Source organism: Papaver somniferum, chromosome 9 (assembly GCF_003573695.1).
Source record: "Papaver somniferum cultivar HN1 chromosome 9, ASM357369v1, whole genome shotgun sequence".
Lineage (NCBI taxonomy): Eukaryota > Viridiplantae > Streptophyta > Magnoliopsida > Ranunculales > Papaveraceae > Papaver > Papaver somniferum.
In genome coordinates, this window is record NC_039366.1 from 179995384 (window position 1) to 180016572 (window position 21189).

The 21189-nt window shown below is 36.7% G+C and overlaps 3 protein-coding genes across 5 annotated transcripts; all 3 read right to left on the minus strand.

Moving 5' to 3' along the window:
• Nucleotides 1-54: 54 nt before the first annotated feature.
• On the minus strand, nt 55-7386 carry LOC113310359 (E3 ubiquitin-protein ligase BRE1-like 2). The gene is made up of 19 exons (XM_026559008.1): nt 7010-7386; nt 6240-6401; nt 6064-6151; nt 5727-5957; nt 5395-5562; nt 4588-4781; nt 4260-4343; nt 4013-4132; nt 3740-3926; nt 3449-3609; nt 3005-3076; nt 2778-2854; nt 2418-2612; nt 2022-2094; nt 1827-1913; nt 1596-1733; nt 1317-1519; nt 661-823; nt 55-446 (listed from the first exon to the last, which is right to left on the minus strand). Exons 1-19 carry the CDS (start codon nt 7112-7114, stop codon nt 315-317), a joined length of 2640 nt encoding a protein of 879 aa, XP_026414793.1. The 5' UTR covers nt 7115-7386; the 3' UTR covers nt 55-314.
• A 1515-nt stretch (nt 7387-8901) lies between these two features.
• LOC113311076 (transmembrane protein 45B-like) lies at nt 8902-10307 on the minus strand. The gene has a single exon (XM_026559925.1). The coding sequence runs from the start codon at nt 10178-10180 to the stop codon at nt 9239-9241; it is 942 nt and encodes a 313-aa protein (XP_026415710.1). The 5' UTR covers nt 10181-10307; the 3' UTR covers nt 8902-9238.
• Nucleotides 10308-10526: 219 nt separating this feature from the next.
• Nucleotides 10527-14120, minus strand: LOC113311075 (pentatricopeptide repeat-containing protein At2g15630, mitochondrial-like). 3 transcript variants are annotated; one of them, XM_026559923.1, is made up of 2 exons: nt 11882-14120; nt 10527-10885 (listed from the first exon to the last, which is right to left on the minus strand). In XM_026559923.1, the coding sequence occupies exon 1, from the start codon at nt 14037-14039 to the stop codon at nt 12126-12128; it is 1914 nt and encodes a 637-aa protein (XP_026415708.1). In that variant the 5' UTR covers nt 14040-14120; the 3' UTR covers nt 10527-10885; nt 11882-12125. The 3 variants fall into 3 exon arrangements, with proteins under 3 accessions (XP_026415708.1, XP_026415709.1, XP_026415707.1); XM_026559924.1 differs by lacking the exon at nt 10527-10885 and adding an exon at nt 10961-11584; XM_026559922.1 differs by lacking the exon at nt 10527-10885 and adding an exon at nt 10965-11587.
• Nucleotides 14121-21189: the final 7069 nt, after the last annotated feature.

Here is a 21189-nt window from a genome sequence, read left to right on the forward strand (position 1 = left end):
AACTGAACTAAATGATAAAAAAGATTGACACTTCACCAACATAGCCAAAAATGAAAAATCGAAAGCTTGAAAAACGAAGAAGAATTTCAACTATCAAAAGCTGCACTGCCCAAATAACATGTTAACAATGAGGAAACCAGAGATCAAAATAACGATAACCATTGCAGAGAGAAACATTATCGAGGGAATGTAAGATTTCCATGAGAAGAAGCACAACTAGGGCTTCAAAATTGGAGACACGATACTGAACAGTCGGTCTAACATATAATAACTACCGCTACACAGTGATTTAAATATGACCGCTACACAGTGATTTAAATATGTACAAATCGAGCGTCACTTTGGCCAAATGCAGTTCCACATGCAGGACATTTCCGGTGGCGAATCTCTAGGTTTTTCTGGATACACGTATTACAGAAAAGGTGGTAGCATTTCGTGATTACAACCTGCCAAAAATGATAAGTGAGTAGAAATGAGAAAACATTCAAAAGTACGGGTAACAGTTATCCGAGTGACAAATAGAAGCTTGACCCAATTATGTTATTTGATGCTGTCAAATTATACTTAATCTTGAAAGTTACTTTTCAACTTTGGTAAAAAAAAAGATGTTCCACTGGAAGGTAAAACAGTAGTTATAATCCCATGGAATAGAAATCAAACCTCCTTTGGCCGATCAGAACATACACCACACTTGAGAATCGCCTTGCAATCCTTGATCTCATCTTGGAGTATCTGTATTGCAGCCTCTCTTCTCTCCAAGCTCATCTCCGAAACCTTATTATTGACCTCACGCAGGTCTTCATCAAGTTTCTTCCTCTGAATCCTGTTAGAATCAGAAAAGGAAAAAAATGCCATGGTTTTTTAGGGAGGCACAAACATGTTCCAACAGCAATATGCATAACATGCCCATGGTTTTGGAACCTCAACTGATAACCCGTCATATAATCACCTCAAACCAGCAGTCCTTCAAAGAGTGATACACTTCTATCTTTTGTTCCCCAAAAAGAGATCCTCGGCAAAAATAAAGAATATTTTTCTGAGACTTTCCAATTATTTTTTTATTTCTAGAATTCTCTCCATTTCCCTAAAACTGTGCAGATAGTGAAAGGGTCATTCTTTAAAGGGAAATCCTATATACTACTATAAACAATGCCCAAGAACAATGCGGGACCAGCTTTGAACTTGACACCTTCCAAAATTTTTAAAGCTTGTTTCTGTTGCCTTAAGGGAAATTCTATATACTACTGAATACAGTAAGCTTTGTGTATCAAAAGTTGGCTCCAATTAGCAAATGATCAAGTAAGAAGGAGTCCTACCTTTCTCTGTCTAAATCTCTCTGGAGCTCTGTCACCTTCCGTTGGTTTTGCTCAAATTCCTTTTCTGATGAGGAAATGGCACCCCTCAGCCACTTTAATTCTTTTTCAGCATCTGCCAATTCCCATTTTGAAGTATCTACGGTAGTGATAAGGTGTCTGTGCTCTGAACAAGCTTTTCCAGCTTCAGTCAGATAGGATTTCATCTGCAGAAATTCAAAATTATTGGTAACAAAGAAAACAAATTAAAATAGTAGGTTTCAAGATTAAATGTAACCACACCTGATCTTCACTACGGGATATCTTCTGTTTGGATGATTCTATTGATGCATGAACCTGCTGGAGTTTCTTTGCTAATGCTTGCTTCTCATAAAGAAGAAAACTTTGCGCTTGCTTCAGCTTCACACTCTCAGAAACAAGCTGGATCGCATTCAAGATAGGACTCCTCAGGATAACCATAAAGCAAACCAGATATTTAGGGTATAAACAGGTTGAGATAAATAAGAAACGTGCCTTGATATTGTAATCATCTTTTTCAGCGACCTGCTGCACCAAATGTTGGTGCTGTGTTTGCATATCTTCATATGCTTGACCAATGGTCTACAGAAGCAACAGAAGAAAATCACAAAAGATCGCAGTTTAGGGTCAATGATTTATGAGTGACATATAACTGATGCATGAAAACAAAATTTAAGGAACCATATACACCTCAATTTCAGCAATATAAGCTTCTGCTTCACTGTCCTTAATTTTTATGGCCTCTGTAAGTTCCAAAACCTCTCTGCAATTGGCAAATGATAGCAAGCAATTAAGTTAAGAAGGAATCACAATAGGCATCTTAGTATCAAATTTTAATATGGGTGAAACTGTTCAAATGGTTACAAACAATCCATCTTCATGTAAGAAACGCCAGTAAACCAAAATGGTCATGTTGATGAGTTTCTACATTAAAATCACTTTACAAGTTCATGTAAGACACATACGACGATGCCCTACACGTATAAATGTTGCATAGCAATCTCTTGTTGTCAAATTTAATGCTTCAGAAGAATCTTAACCTTTAGTGAAGCCTAACTTTAATCAATTAAGGAAAAGAGATCTGACCTTTGGGAAACATCCAGTTTAGCTCTTAAATCTAAAATCTCAGATTCGGCAACAGACAACCTTTGCTGGCAAGCAGACTCGGCTTCATTTGCAGCTTTCACCCGTAGTTCTAGACTATGTTCATCTAGAGCATTCTTCAAGACTTCAGCTTGCGCACGAGCTCGACGTTCTGTTTCTTTTATTTCCAGCAGGTCTCTGTTATAAATCCAAAGGTTACACGTGATATATCATCAATCAAAAGAAATCTTTGGACATGGAGTAGAACTACATAAAAGACAGTACAGTCAATAACCAGATGACATTTCCAGTAGACATGACAGCCTGTATCATTGTATGAATTGCATAAATAATATAATATACCTTTTGTCAAAACATTCCTGTCCATGCATATCCAAGAAGATCTGCAATTCCTGTTTCTCCTTCTGCAAATTCTCAATCTGTAACAAATTTTCTAAATTTCATAAACAGTTCATCATATAAGGGTATCTGGGATTAACCAAAGATCATTACGCTCGCTCTTCAAAAACAAATAAAAAATAACACCCACAAACCATGGTAAATTAATCTTTGGAGAGAATGAAACGTACCAATGCTTTAAGGGACTTGATCTCTGCCATTTGTTCGGCACAGCTTTCTGATAAGCTCTCGTGTTCAGCCGTCTACAAGCAATAAAAGGGTTTGTACTTTCAGAAGAAATGGGGGGCAGTAAAGACAACAAGGATATCATAGATGTAGTGATCAGGAACTAAATTACTTAAAAGCAATTGAACAAATAACTCTAACAACAAGTGCTGGTAACATTTATCTATTGGAATCCCAAAAGCTATAATTGGGCATCGCAATAAGATAGATATGGTTATAATTCAGAACTTGCCAGATTCTAAAACATAACATACTCTAATATCATAGAAATCCTATTTATATCTTTCAATTGAAACTTAAATCATAAGTTAGAGATGCATATTTGCGACATAGCATTATCAAGGAAATTTAAATTACAGAAATGAAAGGAGTATTGGATAAACAAGCACCTTTGCACTCAGTAAAGCTTTCAGTGAATATGCTTCTTCACGGAGAGATAGAGCTTCATGAGCTGTGTCCTTCCACCTGTTCAACTGGGCTTCCATCATATCCATTTCTTTGGACAAAGCTGATGCCATTACCCGAAACTCGTCTTTTATGTCCTTTTTACCTGAAATAATCAACACCGCAGGACAAATTTGTAATCATAAATATTTAGTCCCTCTTTTGTTTTGCTTTTTTTAATGTCAGAATCATCTACATACAGTGATAAAATAAGCTAAAAGAACTATCATTGCTACCTGAATCCTGTTCTGCTTCTTCCAACTTTATTTCAATATCATTTCTTTCTATAATACACTTCTGCAGCTGAATCTGTAACTCTTCAATCTTGGTCTCAGATTTGCTAACTGCAGTTCTTGTAGCGTCAGCCGACTCTGCTTTTGCACTTAATTCTTTCTCTCTCCGCGACATATAATTCCTGTCAGACTGAAACATTGAACTGTTTAACGGAGTCTGAATCAAGGTACCAAAACTGAAACACGAGCACCACAAACATATACAACCAACTTTACCTGGAATGAATCTATTAATCCTTTGTAGCGATCCACTTCAGCATTACAATGTACGAGCCAATCATTCAATAAATGGTACGGTCTAGATAAAAGTACGAATTTGTCATCCTTCAGTTCATTCTGTGAAATTGTGGTTTAACGAAAGTTAAGAAATATCAGTAAATATACCATACACTAAAACTAGCAAACTTTGCATAGTCTCTAAGAAATGACTACAATCAACACTGAGATAAAAATTAATATCAACCTCAAGATCTTGCAATTGTTTGGACAGTGTTAAATTATCTTCCTGTGCCTCCTGGAGCTCTGAAAGACGGGTAGCTGCAAGCTCCTATATGTACGAAAATCTTGATCATTTTTATGAACAGCTCATAAACATCCAAACCATACTACTGAGTCTAGAATTAAAAACGTATAAACAAAGAACCATGTCCAAAAAGAGATGATATAAAGAGTGCAAAATAAAACCACCACCACCAAAAACAACAACAACCAAGCCTTTAGTCCCAAACAAGTTGGGTTAGGCAAGAAATGAAACCCGTATCAAAAGAAAACCACCATGTACATATAAATACCTTAACTTCCTCAATTCTCGATTTCAATTCTTTGAGCCCTAGAGTCTTATCTGAAGACTGTTCAGGTGACGCACTTCCATTTCCAGTTAGCATGACCGGAACATGCAATCCAGATGAACCACTAGTTTGAATTTTCATATTGATTAACTTCCTTCTACTCTCCTCAACTTCTGCCAAGCTTTCATCCAGCTCGCCTTTGGGGGGGAAAAAAACATGAAACGAAAACTACATTAAACAGACAGGTACAAGAAAGTTAATTACTCTACAGGGGATATACTTTGACACATGAGAGCTAGTATAGTTATATTAAATTACTGGACAGGATGGATGAGTGCCTTGTGGTGCAAATAGGTCAAAAGACTCAAAACACAGATTTTGGATCCACAGGTTACTATCTACAAGAGCTATACTTACTGAATGTATGAAAAATCTAAGCAACCAATTGCCCAGAGTCCAAACTATAATGTCTCCTAATAAACTATGTATATATTTTTTGGATTGTGTCATGTTAGCGTAAAAGATTTTCTTCAAGCCATCATCACAAGCAATAAATTCCCAAACAATCTGGATAACGAGGCAGGTTCATGTGTTCAATTGTACCCATGATAGATTCAAGGGGTAAAGAATACATGAAGGTGTAAAAGTTAAGCACAAGTTCAACATGGAAAACATCCATCTCAAACACGAAAAGCTGAGCTACCGACTAAATATAAAAGGATAACTACACATATTTATATTCAAATAAGAACATAATACAATGGATATAGACATAAGGATCAATTTAGCCACAATACTATGTTTCAATACCTGCAATGCGTTTTATTTCCAACTGATCCGTCGAATGACTTGTAATATATGTTTGTATCTCATCAGCATACTCTTTATGCTTCAAGTTGAGAAAGTCAATTGCCTCACTCAGTGTTTTGATCTCTTCTCTCATTAAATCATCAAGCTTATGCTGCTGGACAATAGCATCTAAAAGACACCAACTAATCAATGTTACAACACATCTAGTAGAGAATATCCCTAGTAACATCACAAAGGATGAAATGCAGAAAGAGTTTTTGCCCCTTTACTAAAAAGACCAAGACAACTGATCTGAACAGAATAGTAGTAGTTATAACAAGGTTCCTACTGACCTTCTTCAGAAAGGCTTCCAGATAGGGATAATTCTAAAGCCTCTGTTTGAGCTCTCTGATAATTAATAGTATCTTCTAGGTACTTCATCAAACTCATAGTAGATGAACGCCGTACCAAAAGTGCTTCTTGGACATATTTTGTAATTCCAATACCTCCACTATGTTCAGTTGGGCCTGATTCTAGAAGTATATAAAGAAATTTATCCTCTGAAGGACATGATGCAGCTGAACCTAGAAATCATCAAATGTAAATTATTGTTACAAATATGGGCGAAAGATATTTTCTTCTCTTAAAATAGCCATACAAGCGGAAATACGGGAAGAATTGTGAATCAACCTTTCGTTTGTTCTGCGTGATCTAAAGCTTTTAAACCATCATGAATACGACAAGCTCGAACTCCAAGCAAAACTAAATTGTCAACTAACTAGAATTGCCAAGGAAATAAAATAAGAAATTTAGAGGAGAAGCAAGAAGAGGAAGTACACCAGAACAAACAGAATCAGAAAACTCACCTGATTCCAATGTCTGTTAACTATAATCAATTTATCATCATAAGATGTTTGCTTCTCTTTTAAATTTTTGAATTTCCCTTCTAGAGCATGCAACTCGTGTTTGTGGGAATCTAACTGCTGTATGAGCTTCTGATTCTCACATTGAAGAGCGGCTGCATCAATCTGTGAAGATAAGAACACAATATCGACATTTAAGGTTATTATAGAGGACAAAATTGCTACACAAATATCATAAAAAAACAGATAGACTAGAGTAAGAAAGGCTAATTTGAAGCTTAGAGAAATATCGCACACCATAAGGACGCAATTTAATGTATACCAACCACCTTCTCATCATAAAAGTGATCAATTTTAAGGTAATTGACAATCAGTAATTTGTCACTGATTACCTCAATTGATGAATCATGCCTGTTTTCAAAAAGACAAGACGCCATATCTTTCATAATATAACAGTACCACAACCCTGATATATGATTATTGTCTAGAAAAATTACAATAATTTTGAACTTTCAGATATCCAATACTGAGAAACTAAGCACCAAATTCTAACATATCTATCATCGAGGGTATTTTCAATAGAAATTGATTAGAAGCAACAAAACCTTAATATTTAACAGCAAATTTCAGGGTTCTGGTTGTTGAATAGCATAATTTGTAAATATTTGTTCATACAAAAAAAAAAAAAATTATACAAACGTGATTCATTGAACATCATACACCAATTAAGATGAAACAATAAGAATTTGAATTATTTTTCTTAAAAAGCTTACGGTTCTTTCATCAGGTGAAGTAGGTGAGCTCCAAGCCATGGCGGATGCAACAGAGTCAATATGACGCCTTTTCTTATCAGGCTCTTCAGCGTCAGAGTTCTCCATTAATAAACCCTTGCCACTGTTGGCACCATTAAAAATCAAGTAAAACCAACCCTAATATTTTTAATTATAACCCTAAATTCGTCTGATTGAGAAGTTATTATTCCTACGGGAGCAACTGTAAAACCCTAATATCTCTGTGGAGTAGACTCGCACAGAGACGGAGAGAGAAGAGCACTTTTCAGAACAACAATTTCAAATTCCCTTTTGGAAGAGAAGAGAAAGAAAATAAAATGAGAACAAAAAGGAGAGAGAACATTAAAAAAGAAAATCAGTTCCTCCACTGTAACAGTTATGTTTCGGAGTCATATGCTACTACGATTAATCTTTACCCTGCGCTACCCTTTTCATTATTTTACTCCTCTGTGAAAGATAAATAAAAATACTTTCACATTTTTTTCTTTCTTTTCGGCCTATATCAAGGTAAAAATAAAAAAGTGAAAGTATCATTTTTCATGATATCAGGATAGTTTTGTTCTAAAGGCTTGCACCAGGCCTCAGAGCGTCTGAAAAGACAAATGATATTGGGAGTTGCATAAAATTAGCACCACAGTTGCAGTTTCGGCGCGCAGCTTTCAACACTTGGTTTTACTTCACCAAATTGCAACACAGCTTTCATTATAGATCGCGCAATGCGAGATAATTTCGCATTTGCACAACTGCCCACACCCTATTTCACAACCTCTCCCAAACACAGAATTCTTATGGACCTCATCGTGTCCTCCAAAAATTCAGCTTTTCTTGTGGAAAGTTATAAATAAAGGTTTACCAACCTTATCTCCGCTCCATCACATCAAGCTCTCCACCTCCAACCTCTGCTCACGATGCAACTCTGAGCCTGAAACAGTCAATCACATGTTGATTCATTGTCCGGTAGCTTTGTCCAATTGGACCACCCTCTCTAACCGCATATCAACAAACCACCCCTGAGGTAACCACCAACCAATTACCATTAACTACCAAACAACAATCTCTCAAATATTGCAAACTCGAGGTCATACCTCTTCTATCACATCATGTTGCTTCCTATTGTGGTCTTTGTGGACAACCAGAAATGAGCTCGTATTCAAACAGACGTAATCCACCCATGAAGACATCTTGGCAAGATCTTTTGCACAAAAACATGAATTTGAATGGGCAACAACGACCTCCCCTCAAGTTCTCCCCTGGGAGCTTCCTCACAGATTGGCAACAACCATAACCAAAATTCTACAACCATTCAAGTAGGTTGGAGCATCCCAGCACCAGACTGGTTTAAAATAAATACCGTTGGTGCAGCTATAGACATCCCAGGTATAGCGGGAGCAGGATTCATATGCAGGAACTCGAACGCGCACATGGTGCTGGCTCTTGCACAACCTCTAGATATAACCACAGGGCTGACGGCGGAAACATGGATCACTATGATAGCAACCAGAACATCAAATGAAAGATATTGGACTAAAGTCGTAGACGGACTCGAAAATCTCATGCACTTCATTAAAACTCCAAAGAAAGCTCCATGGTATATCTCTGAAATGATTGAAGAAATCGTTCATCGAATGCGTCAAATCCCATGTTGTGCCATTCAACATAATTATAGAGAAGGAAACTAGAAAAGGAAACCAAGCAGCAGATGGACTAGCAAACTTTGCGGTCGACAACAGCCAAGCGGGAAAACTCTCATCAATGTGGGACCAGACATATTCGGCGTTTCTTAATCAAAGTCTTTTGAGTGATTCTATGGGAATCACATTCCCACGTGTAATAACAATTTAGTTGGCTTTTATGTTATTTGCATGCTTCAAAAAAAAAAAAAAAAAGTGGAGGACAAGTCTATTATATCAACCATAGTGCCACACTGACAGAAGTGTCATACAATTCAGCCTGAGCTTGCCTGATCCAATTAAGAAGAAAAAAAAAGGCAATTCCTTTGCATCGTCCTATTCAATATTTCTGGGCAACTCAAGAATGGGATTCTGCACTACACCTGCATTAATTTGCTTACATCTTTACAAGCTACTGTATTTTAGAAATATTTAACGAGCTGTTGTAGGCACAAGAAGAAGGCCTTTTATTGTCAAACAGGTTAGACCTACATATTTCAACCAGTGACCAGACTGAATATTGATGACTCCGGTGTTGCACTCAAATCTGACTCAAGTTTACGCTGAAACTTACAACAGTGTCTTTGGAATCAACCGTTTTACAAACATCAACACCATCCACCAAAATCTGATTCACGTCCACTCCTCTGATCCGAAGTTGCTCGTATGCTGTTGATTGACTTCTTAATCTACTTTCCCTCACTATCTTCAAGCAAGAAAATGCAGTGAAGATCAAGATTCCACCAAGTATCCAACTGAACTGTAAATTAGCTACTGCGGCTGCTCTATCTCTAGCCGCATCCGTCATACAAGTTACAACTCCATGAATGCCGTTACCATGTTTGATCCAGTTCACGTTACATCCTGTTGGAACAAAACTAGGAGCCCATAACATGAATCCCATGTTTATAAACCAACAACCTTGTAACACCACCAAAACCCAAAGAAGAAGGCTAAGCTTGAAACTTCCAAGGTAACTGGTCATTCCCACTGCTGAAATGAAGGTGAAAAACACTAAAACCTGTAATAGCCAGTGGTAGTGACCTTCTAATCCAATATGGTCAGCTGAATGATAGTGAAGTAAAAACAGTTCCTGGCCAAAGACTGAGGATGCCAGTATCCCTACAACCCCGGATAACATTTCAGGTGAATTTGTTAATTCACTTGCAAGTGTGAACCCCGAATACAAAGCTAGGTGGAGAAAAATAGTCATATGTTCCAAGTTAATGAACTCGAAAGAGAACTGAAAGTGAGGGTAATCGAGGATTTGGATAATGGCGGCAAAGACCGAAAAGGTAAAGATGAGGATGAGTTCTGAATATTTGAGTAACTTGAAAAATGGGCAGTTGAATGGATACCAAAATTTTGAAGTAAAACTAGTTTTTCCTTTGAAAGAATACTCTATAATGGTATTGTACATGTGCCATACACCAAGAAGAACTAGACATAAGCCAGGAATAACATGTCCTGCAAATGTGCCCATGAGTTATTTCAATCTCAAAAACTCAAGTTATTGCATGTGTAGTTCTAAACTCAACTTCGCCTTATATCCCTGAAATGGCAAAATGTTTGTAGAAACGTAAAGGTAGACTGATCATGGTTTGTCTTCAAGAGTGACTCATATATAGATAATCAGCAAGATGCACATATCTCTGCTATAGTGAAAACCATAGTGCATTCTGCATAAGCTTCCATGATAGATATTGCAATATAATACATGTGTACATACAGATCAAAAAAAGGAATAGGTGCACAATAGACCTTTAGACGATTGCAGAAAAGAAAGAAGAAAGCATACATTGCACAAAATTAAGTGGTTCACCCAGATCAAATGCCAATGTTATTACTACAAGTTAAATTACTCGCATATAAAGCAAAACTATCCACTAAGATATACTGCAAGATTACAAATCTAAAAATTATAAAGTAGAGGACAGATAAGACTTGAACACCACATACCTAACACCCATTTTAACATATTGGATTATAGGATGCCTCCACCATTCTATATGTGGCAAAGACGTTCTCTCCACTACAAATAAAAATCTTAATGTACTTAAACCAAAATTACCAATCAAGAAACATGGATCAGATCAAGAAAGTTCAATCCCAGGTATATTCCATCCACAGCGTGGTGGTTTATAACTTTTAACTGGCCAACTGAGTTTTCCAGCCGCTGTATACAGACCTGACACTCAAATTTAAGAGATGATTATGGTCAGAATCTGGGTTGAAACTAGAGACTGAAAAATCCCACACTTTCAAGGTGTCTCTATTCTTCTTTTTATATAAAAATAACACTTATAGATTGAACTGAAATTAATATCTCATACAACAACAACCAATCCTTTTAGTCCCAAATCCCAATCAAGTTGGGGTAGGCTAGAAAATATCCTTTTCATTTTAACAAATTTGTATCATATGTATGTTTTGATGTTTACAAAGAAAGTTTAATACTCCCTCTGTTTCAGAAAAAATGGAAATTTGGCCTGTTTTAGACAAAAATGAAAAAGTGACAGTACCACTTTTCCTGAAACAGAGGTAGTATAAGACACGACTTCATGCATTAGATGTTGCAAGTGATAGTAAAACTAAAAATACAAATCAATAGATGAATCATAGATATAACTGTAGTGACACCAATAATTCTATCTGTGGTCTACTGCTCTACCAAAATAATTAGAATCTCAGTCAGATTGGTTGCCTTTCCTTTGTGTTCTGAATATCCTCCAGGATCTAGAGGCTTCATGAGATGATGTGTCATGTAGCAGCAGATATAAGACCCCGCCGTGATGTCATAAAGTAAATTCACGAACCTTAAATTTCTAGTATTGCTAATCTGCCTGAACACAGACTCCAACCTTGTTTCAACCCATGAGGCAACTTACTTCTGTCGACATATAAATACAAGTGGATTAGCCCTTAAAATGCTATCCCTTTCCGATAGGGTCACTGGCAAAGCGAGATATCCAGTTATAAATATTGATTTTATTAAGTAGATCTACAGATAAAGAGTGAGAGAGCGGTGTATTGCAGGAAATACCCCATTTACAGTTAGATATTCTAGCAGCCTAGTCTAATTTTGAAAATCACTTTTAACAACAAATGACAAGGTGTGTATAAACAAGTTTCTAAAAACATGTTAAAAGATTAACAAAAAATTTTATAAGAAAATTGAACTTACAGGTGGTAACTTGTAAGCCTCTGTGTGAAGGCTTCTCCTCACCTTCAGTACTGTAGATGAAACTGCAACTTGCTCCACCAAAGCTGATAAAAAGAACAACTAACGACAGTTGCGCATAATTATATCCACGGCCTCTTCAGGTAAACAGAGAGAGAACTATGGAGCATTTCAGGAACTCTCCGCTAACCTACTACTTCATGCTCCTTCCTAAGTAACTACCAAAGCTGTGCTAGAAATTCCTGAATCACGTGGATGTAATTTGCACCAAGTTCTCATCTTTCCTCTTCCCCTCAGCTAAAGATATGTAGGTGCTGTGGTCGGGATTTATTCCTTTGCTTACCATTTCTTTAAGGAGCTCCTCAGCAGGACCCTGCTCCTTGTTTTTACATAAACCTTGAATTAGAGGTTTGTATGTGAAAATAGTGGGATTGAAACCTTTACTGAACATTTCATCACGAACTTTATAAGCATCCATGATATCACCTTTCCTACTATAACCACTTATTAAAGTGTTATAACTGATATGATCAGGTCGGATCCCTCTTTTCTTCATATCGTTGAGAAGCTCACGAGCCTCGTCAACTTTCCCTACTTTACAGAGCCCATTCATTAGTGCATTATATGTAGCTTCATCAGGACTAATCTTCTTCGCATCCATTTCCTTCAGAAGCATAAATGCATGATTCATGTAGCCATTAGAACACTGTGCATCAATCATGGTATTATACAATATTAAATCAGGCGATACTCCTTTATCAGTCATCTGTTTAAACAAATGATCTGCCTCATTCATTCTTTTTCGTTTGCCAAGAACATAGATAAGTGAACTGTAAGTCTGAACTGTAGGATGAATCCTTTTACTCAACATCTCTTCATAAAGTTCAATTGCTTTCGTTGCATTCAATTCCTTGCAATACCCATTAATCAAGCTGTTATATGTGACATCGTCAGGAGCCATTCCTCTTTCCCGCATTTCCTTCACCAAATTTTCGACTTCAGTCATATTTTCTTCCATAGACAAAGCGTGTATCAACTTATTGTAAGTTAAGATAGTGGGTTGCACTCCTTTCTTAACCATCTCATCCCTAAACCTAAAGGCCGTTTCCAGACTCCCCTTGTCACAGTATCCACTGATCAATGTATTGTAAGTTACTGCAGTAGGAACCAATTTATTTCCCTCCATTTTCTTGAACAGATTTACAGCTTCGTCAAGCTTTCCTTCTTTGCAGAACCCATTTATAAGTGAACCATATGTGTAAGAATTTGGATTAATTCCTTGCCCGTCCATAGACTTGAAGATCTCAATAGCTGATTCAAGTTTTCCATGTGAACAATAACCTTGAATTAAAGTGTTATAAGTTACAACACTAGGTTTCTCACCAAGAGCCTCCATATCCCTGATAAAACCTTTTGCCCTTTTCAATTTCCCTTCTTTACACAGCACATTTATCATTATATTGTACGTAACAACAGATGAATTTATGCTTGACCTAAACATGTCAGCATAATAAAGCCAAGCTGCTTCAATTAGATTTTTGTTTACAAACGAACTCAATAGCAAATTACATGTATCGATATGAGGACGAATCTTTTGATCCTTCATAAATATATAAACTTGTAATGCTTCTTCAGGTCTTCCCAATTTACAATAAGCACTAATCAAATAATCCATAACTATTGAATTTGATGAGTTCAACAGATTACAAGATAACAACAATTCATCAAAAATTGGTTTGTTCTTTACAAATCCACCTTGGATTGCTCTTTTCAATAGATCAATGGCAGTACTTTGATGTGATCGGTGCTGAGATATTATAACTAAAGATAAGCTGAAACATTTGATATCAAAATGACAAAAACCTAAGTTTTGTATAAACCCTAAAACACTTTTAGGTGATTCACGAAGATCAAGTAAGGTATTGTGAATTAATGTAGGAGATAAATTTGGAGACAATTCCTTAATTGAGCTCCATTCAGAAGCTAATATGGATCTTTTCAGGAGATGCCCAGAGTTGAATTTGTTGTTTTCATGGATGTTAGGGTGAGATGTTGAGGAAAAGGATGCATACAACTGACCTTGATTTGTAGAGAAGAAGAACTTCGTTAGATTGATTCGTTTCTTTGATGTCTGGGAGACAAGCATTCTGTTGATTCTCATGTTACGAAGAACATCCAGTCTAGAGAGGGAGAGAAGAGAAGGGTTTAGGCGAGGTTTCAATTTCTAACGAAGGGGGGGACTGAAGAGTTTACATATCGCTATTTATCCAACAATTTAAGTTTGCAGCCTTGTGTTTATTTAAAGAAGCGGAAAGTGGCAGAGCATTCCTCGGTTGAATCCACAAGTTTTGCTGTCTCAAGCTTGTTGTCAATGTTAGTTGAACAAAAGTATATCTTAATTTATAGTCTACTAAGTCAAGTCTCAAATTAGGTTTAAAATTTGGTGGTTGAGTATCAGACATCACCCTCAAAGACTGAAGATCGATGAACACATTTGGAGAACATCGTCAACAAGGTATTTGCAGACTTAACCATTATGTATTTACTCACTATCCTACCATCTTATCTTTATGAGGCTATGTCGTATGGCTTCTACTAAATTTCGAGTCAAGCTTGTCTTATTAAACATCTTGAAATATGATTGGATGTTCAAAGGTCCTTAACAATATTAGTTTAAAACAATTTATTGTTCAAGAATTAATTTATTGGATCATTTGAAAATTGCCCTAGCAATGATTTTATCGTTTGGGAATGTTTCAAACACCAAAAGAGAGAAATTTAGAACCTTTGTTATTTCGACTCAGGGTAGGTTGGCGAACCATCTCGCAAACCCTGGATATCTGAGTTTCTGGAATACAGGAAGGTTTGCGAAAGTTTACGAGGGGATAGTTCACGAACTGTGATGATCTGAATTTTCAGTATTCGTGAAAAGTACTAACAATTGGCGAACCCGGTTAACGAAACGTGTCAATCTGAGTTCTCGATCCGAATACGGTTGACGAAGCCAGTTCACGATCCGTTGCACCCCGAATCGTGAACTATGCCTTACGGTTCATGAACCTTTCACCAACGGTCCCAATAAAACTTTAGAAGATATTTAAAGACTTAGTTTTTCAAATATGTTTAGCATTGCTATGACTCTCATAAAAGCTTCTAAGACGTCATTGATCACTAAAACAGTTATGCATATGCATCATGATTAAATTCTTAAGTATTTAAATAACATGAAATTCCTTAGTAGTTCATAAGGCATATTTTCCAAAGAACTATCATTATACACGGTCACTTACCCCGACCACTGTGTATATTCTTCTACGTGATTTCAAGACTAATTCTCACATGCTTACTTGAAACCCTAATTAGAGTTTCATCTAAACAGAGAAAGTGTTTTACTAGAATCTCAAGTTATCTTAGCTTGAAATCAACCATAAGTCTTGAACATCTATAAATAGATATGCCCTTTCAACTGAGAAAATTAATCCCTGACACTTTGTGTCATAGTTGATAACTGAAGTCATTTTTTTATTGACCTAGGTTTCTTCTGAGAAACATAATTAGGTCTACGACTATAAGAATTCGCTTGGGGATTTGTGAAGTCATGTCCAACTTTTTTTTTAGGGATATATTGATTTTGTGTCCCATAAAATGGTATACCTTTGCATTTGGAGCCTAACTTTGTCCAGCTTTGAGTTTGGGTCCCGGTCAAAGATTGACTATTTTTACTGTCTTGACCATCCAACGGTCGGTTAAATATGTGAAATGACTAATGAAAATAAAACTTTTTATTTATTTACTAACTCTACCAAGTTAGACACGTGGGCAAATATTGATCGCAAGTTATGGATAAGTTCTAGACTTATCTGGGTATGTAATTGTAACCCTAAAACTTCAGACACAATTTATCATCGATCTGTGAAAGTAAAGAAAAGTAATTAGGGCTCTTTAAGGTACATCGTTGATTGAATTCGATCGTACTAGGGATTTCTGTACTTGTAGTTGTGACAATGAAGATTGAGAGTTAATATCGGAGGTGGATTTATTGTTGCTGTCGATTTTAGGTCAACCAAAATGTATGGAAAGGGAATTTTTCATTTGTTAATAAAATTAGGGATATTCTTAAACCCATGGGTCTAGTAGTGATTGATAGTTTAATGGGTTGATTTATTTTTTTTTTTTTTTTGTAATTTTTGATTTTGTTTTATCCAGTTTTTGTTTTTATCTCTGAATTTGTCGTGTTTGTCTTTCCATGAGTAGTTAATTGTAGTTGCAAATCTTAAAGTTTATGAATGAATTGTTAATCTAGTGGTCATGCTGTTGGGTTCAATTAGTGTGTTTAGTGTATACAGTGGTGCTTTTTATGCATATCTTGTAGTTGTAATCAAGAGTTGTTTACTGTTAGTGGTCAATAATCATGTAATTTGAATATTGTATTATACTAATTTCTTATTGTTGGGTGTATTGAAATGCAGGTATTATGGAGGATGATTTATTGAGATACTTTCCTACTAAAGGTGGTTATGTGGTTGGTAAGAGTAACAGGGCTGAGCATCCTAATATAGAGACCCTGCCAGACTATAACCCCGAAGAATACCTTGACTTTCTCCGCCTTTTGAACCCTAAGAAAGCTAGTTCACAAAGCAGTCAAGGGAAGTCAAGTCAGTTATCCAGTGTTGATGACCATGTGCGTAGTAATGAAGTTGGTGTTGGTAATGTGGTTATCATAGATGATGAAGTTTTGTTTGCAGATAGGTACCAAGGTGATGAATCAATAGACTTGGATGAGGTTAACTGTAACAGTGATGATGAAGACCTGTCAGAACCATTTATTGATTGTGATGAATAAATTAGGATGTCTGGTCAAATCCAATCAACACTTGCATCAACAGTTGAGTTCAAAAAATTTGTTGCAGAGACTGAGAGTATAAATGATGAGTATAAGATGGCTGAAAATGTTGTTGCGGTTGAAAAGTTATTTGTTGGCCAAGAATGGTCAAATTACGAAGAATGCAGGGATTATTTGAAGAACTTGGCCATAGACATGAATTATGGAATGACTCAAGTGAAGAACATCAGGAAGAAGCAACAATACAAATGCATTTTTGATGATTGTCCATGGAAAATTTATTGCGCTGTGCTCCCTGATCGCCAAATTATGCAATGCAAATCTGGTCATTTCATTCATACTTGTGAATCATTTTCATGAGTTGAAGCATCCTCTGGCAAATGCAAAATGGGTAGCAAAGGTTATGTTGGAGCCTTTTAAAGCTCATCCTAACTACAATTCTAGGGATTTCATAACTGAGGTAAAAAGAAGCCATAAAATTGACATTTCTTATTATTCTGCTTGGCATGGGTATCATTTTACCTTAGAAAAAATAATGGGTAGTTATGAGGATGGATATAAGAAGATTCATGCACCATGTAAAGAGATTTTAGATGATAATCCTACGATTATTGCTTGCCATAAGACAAATGAAAATGGGAGGTCCAAGTCACTTTGCATTGCATATAGAATATCACTTGATGGCTTTAGACTGTTCTGTAGACCTATTCTAGGTTTAGATGGAACTCATTTAAAGGGAAAATATGGTGGTACCTTGTTGGCAGTTGTGGGACTTGATGCCAACAATGGTTTATTCCCTATTGCGATTTACATTTGTCAGTCAGAATGCAAAGAAGCTTGGATAAATTTTCTTAGTATATTGGCACCAGAGTTAAATAAACATGAAATGGCACTAACATTCACAAGTGACAGACAAAAGGGATTGGTAGAAGGTGTTGCTAGAAATTTTGAAAATGTGAATCACTTTCATAGGTTCTGTTTTAGACATATATATAAGAATTTAAAGGCTAAGCACTCTGGAAAGAACATAAAATTCATGGCATGGAGGGCAGCAAGGTCTTATAGTGAGGTGGGACACAAGATTTGGATGGAAAGACTGAGAGAAGCTAAGGCATCTGCAGCAGAATGGTTTGATGACAAACCAGTTGAGCAGTGGGCAAGGGCTTATTTTGATAAGTCTTCAAAGTGTGATCATATCACATCAAACTTACGTGAAGCCTTCAATGCTTGGATTCTGAAATTGAGGTTCATGCCCATTGCAAAGTTGGTGCAGAAATATCATCTTCTCATGATGAGAATCTTCCATGATAGAGAATTAGTGGGAAAGAAAATGAATGATGGTGGTGTGGTCCCTAGAGTGACGACAATTATTAACAAGCATCTGTACTTCACCCATGAGTTCACAAAACAACAATCTTCTGAATCTGTGTGGACTATATTAGACACAAAGAAAGATATCAGCTGGAATTTTTATCTGAAAGAGCATAAGTGTAAGTGCAATGCATGGCAAGTTAGTGGTATTCCATGTGTACATGCAATTTATGCAAGCTTGCATTTCAGGACTAGAAACTTTGATCAGTAAGTCTTCTTTTTCATTTGAAATCTTTTGGTACTTATTTTCCTTACATTTTGTTTTGTTATCTTTTTCTATTACTGAAAACTTGTTTCATTTACTTGGTAGGTATGTCCATCCATACATGCAGGTGGCTAACTATAGAGACTTGTATGCTCCATCACTTAAGCCACTAAGGGATAAAGCTTTATGGGCACAGGTAATATGCTTATCACTATAACTTTTTGACTTGTAATATTCTAAATCATTGTGTATGTATGCAGAATCTGTTGGATGATGTGAAGCCTCCTAAAGTTACTAGACCCACAGGGAGGCCTAGAAGTCAAAGAAGAAGGGACAATGATGAGATACGTGGCAGGAATTCTAGACAGTACATGTGTGGGAAGTGTTATATATATGGTCACAACAGAAAAACTTGCACTGGTGCAACCGCTGCGAATGTGGATCAAGGTAAAAAGTGTTAACTTGTAGATTTTATACTTGACTTCACATTAGTTGGAAAAGGCTTAAACTAATGTGTCCATGTGTGTGTGCAGCTCCAGCTACCTTCATAGGTCCTCATGTGAGACCAAATCCAGCAACAAGGCCAGGTACTAAAAGGAAAAGAGGTGGTGCAGTTGCTACAACTGCAACTACACATGAGCAAGCTTCAGTTTCTGTAACTACAACAACTAGAGGTGGAAGAGGAAGTAGGGGAGAAAGAGGTAGCAGAGGAGGAAGGGGAAGTAAAGGTGGAAGAACAACTACAACTGCAGCTACAGCTGAAAATCAAAATGAAGCAACTGCATCTGTCACTACCTCTACTGCCACTACAAGTGTTGTTTTTGGTAGAACAACCTCCACTGAGGTGCCTACAAGCAGCAGAGGAAGGCCTTTAAGGGGAAGAGATGAAAGGGGATATGCAAGGGGAGAAACAGTGCATAGACGTGGAGGTCAGGTTGTGGGAATTGGTATCATGATGCCTGAGCAGCCTAGACTAGTTAGAGAGCCAACTAGAAGTGCACAATCTCAGGTAAGAGTAATATTCTTTAACTGCAAACACTTACATATAAACTCGGTATGTTTGAGATCATGTATTTTAACTGCTCCAGCTTTTGTATCTTCTTGTAAGTACTAAATCCAACTGGAAGAGGTGCTGGTGGTGTTCAGAGAGGAGGTGTTGGTGCTCAGAGAGGTGTTAGTGCTCAGAGAGGTAGATCTTTCATGAGAGGTGGTGATGTATTTTCATCGAGTGGAAGGGGAAACATGCATAAAATGATGGATTGGCTAGGCACACCTGAGCAGTGGGAAAATGATGAATGACGATGGATCGTGTGTGTAAACTTTGCAAAAGTATAACTGCAGAAATCACAGGCCATTAGGTTTTCTTTTAACAGTTCTTCGATTATTAAGTGAAGTTGGATACATTTTATTAAGTTTTGATGACTCTAGTGAGACTGCATTGCTTTTCATTAACTCTTTGAGGATTCCTACTCAGATTTGAATGCATTTAACCGACAGATCTTGTTTAGTGTTCTTAGGATTTTTTTCAAAGTCACGTGCAGGTCGCGTGGCCACGTTTCTGACGACCGTTAACGACGTTAATTAATTAATATATTAATTGAAAATAAAAATTGAATTATAGACAGTCAACTGGTCAATCGTCACGTCAACTGTTTGACTGGGACCCATCGGGACCCAACTCAAAGCTGGACAAAGTTAGGCTCCAAATGCAAAGGTATACCATTTTATGGACCCAAATTCAAAATATCCATTTTTTATATTGATAGTTCATGTATCATGATATTGTTGTTCTGTTATCGAGGTTTTAAAAATCTCTTCAGGCAAGATAGATAGAAATTGCAAAGTTCTATTCGTCTTAGGTTTTGTGATTGCTCAAGATAGATATCTGAAAACTTATCTTAATTGATTTGTTTAATATGATTCTTGAGATGTAGTTAAAAATCCAAGCTTCTCAGCTAACTGAGTGTAAGTGTTCCGGATTGTGAGGTTTGCTAGCTAGCTTTGTCTATTGTAAATAGATTTGCAAGCCTTGTTAATCTAAAGGGAGATCAAATAGGATGTAAAGGACGTCCGCTAAGGAAAACAATTGTGTACAATCTTGTGAGGTTCAAGAGATGTAAAGAGCGCGACTGTAATTGAATCGCTTGGAGGATGGATTCGGTATCAACTGCATTCCATTCTGAAGGCTTATAGCAGGCTAGTATTTCAGCGGCTTAGTAGAGTTTGGTGTTCAAATCTGGACGAGGTCCCGGGGTTTTTCTGCTATTGCGGTTTTCTCGTTAACATAAATTCTTGTTTCTTGTGTTTTTCTGTTTCCACTTTATATTGTTTATATTTATAATAAGATTTACAAAAGTAGTACGTATTCAATCTTAGTAGATACGTCCACATTAATTGTGATCGATTACGAGACTCGTTCTTGTATAATTCTTATCTTAAAAGATTGATAACAAGTTTAATACATGGAAGAAATCCGATTGGATTATTTGGATACGACTAGATTAATCTTGGATATTAACTTTTGGGATCATCCAAGTTGTAACACCCAGTGTTCTTAGCATGGTGCATGCTAAAAGATGCGCCATGGCATGAGATGAAGCTTCGTCTCAAGTTTCTGTCGCGTTAAGAGGAATATTGTCCCAGAGACAATGTTGCATCATCATGATGCATTAGGCCAGTTGGGTAGGTGGTCTTGAGCTTGTAGCGTAATCATTGCGCATTATGAAGGCTATTGGCCTAGAGCCAATATCGCACAATCATTCTGCATCAGGCTAGAGAGGGCTGGCCGAACGAATGTTGCGCAATTATTATGCGCGATCATTGTACGTAACCATTTTGCGTAATCATAGTACGCAATCATTGTACATGAATAGTGAAGCAGGCATGTCAATA

Bases quoted from the DNA above. Each gene is read 5' to 3' on its own strand.
- LOC113310359 (XM_026559008.1), bottom strand. From the start codon at position 7,114: ATGGAGAACTCTGACGCTGAAGAGCCTGATAAGAAAAGGCGTCATATT. The intron at 5,958-6,063 runs GTTGATTCACAA...GATGATTTCTAG, and splicing joins TCACGCAGAACAAACGAAAG to GTTCAGCTGCATCATGTCCT. The intron at 2,095-2,417 runs GTCAGATCTCTT...TGCCAATTGCAG, and splicing joins AAACTGGATGTTTCCCAAAG to AGAGGTTTTGGAACTTACAG.
- LOC113311076 (XM_026559925.1), bottom strand. From the start codon at position 10,180: ATGGGCACATTTGCAGGACATGTTATTCCTGGCTTATGTCTAGTTCTT.
- LOC113311075 (XM_026559923.1), bottom strand. From the start codon at position 14,039: ATGAGAATCAACAGAATGCTTGTCTCCCAGACATCAAAGAAACGAATC.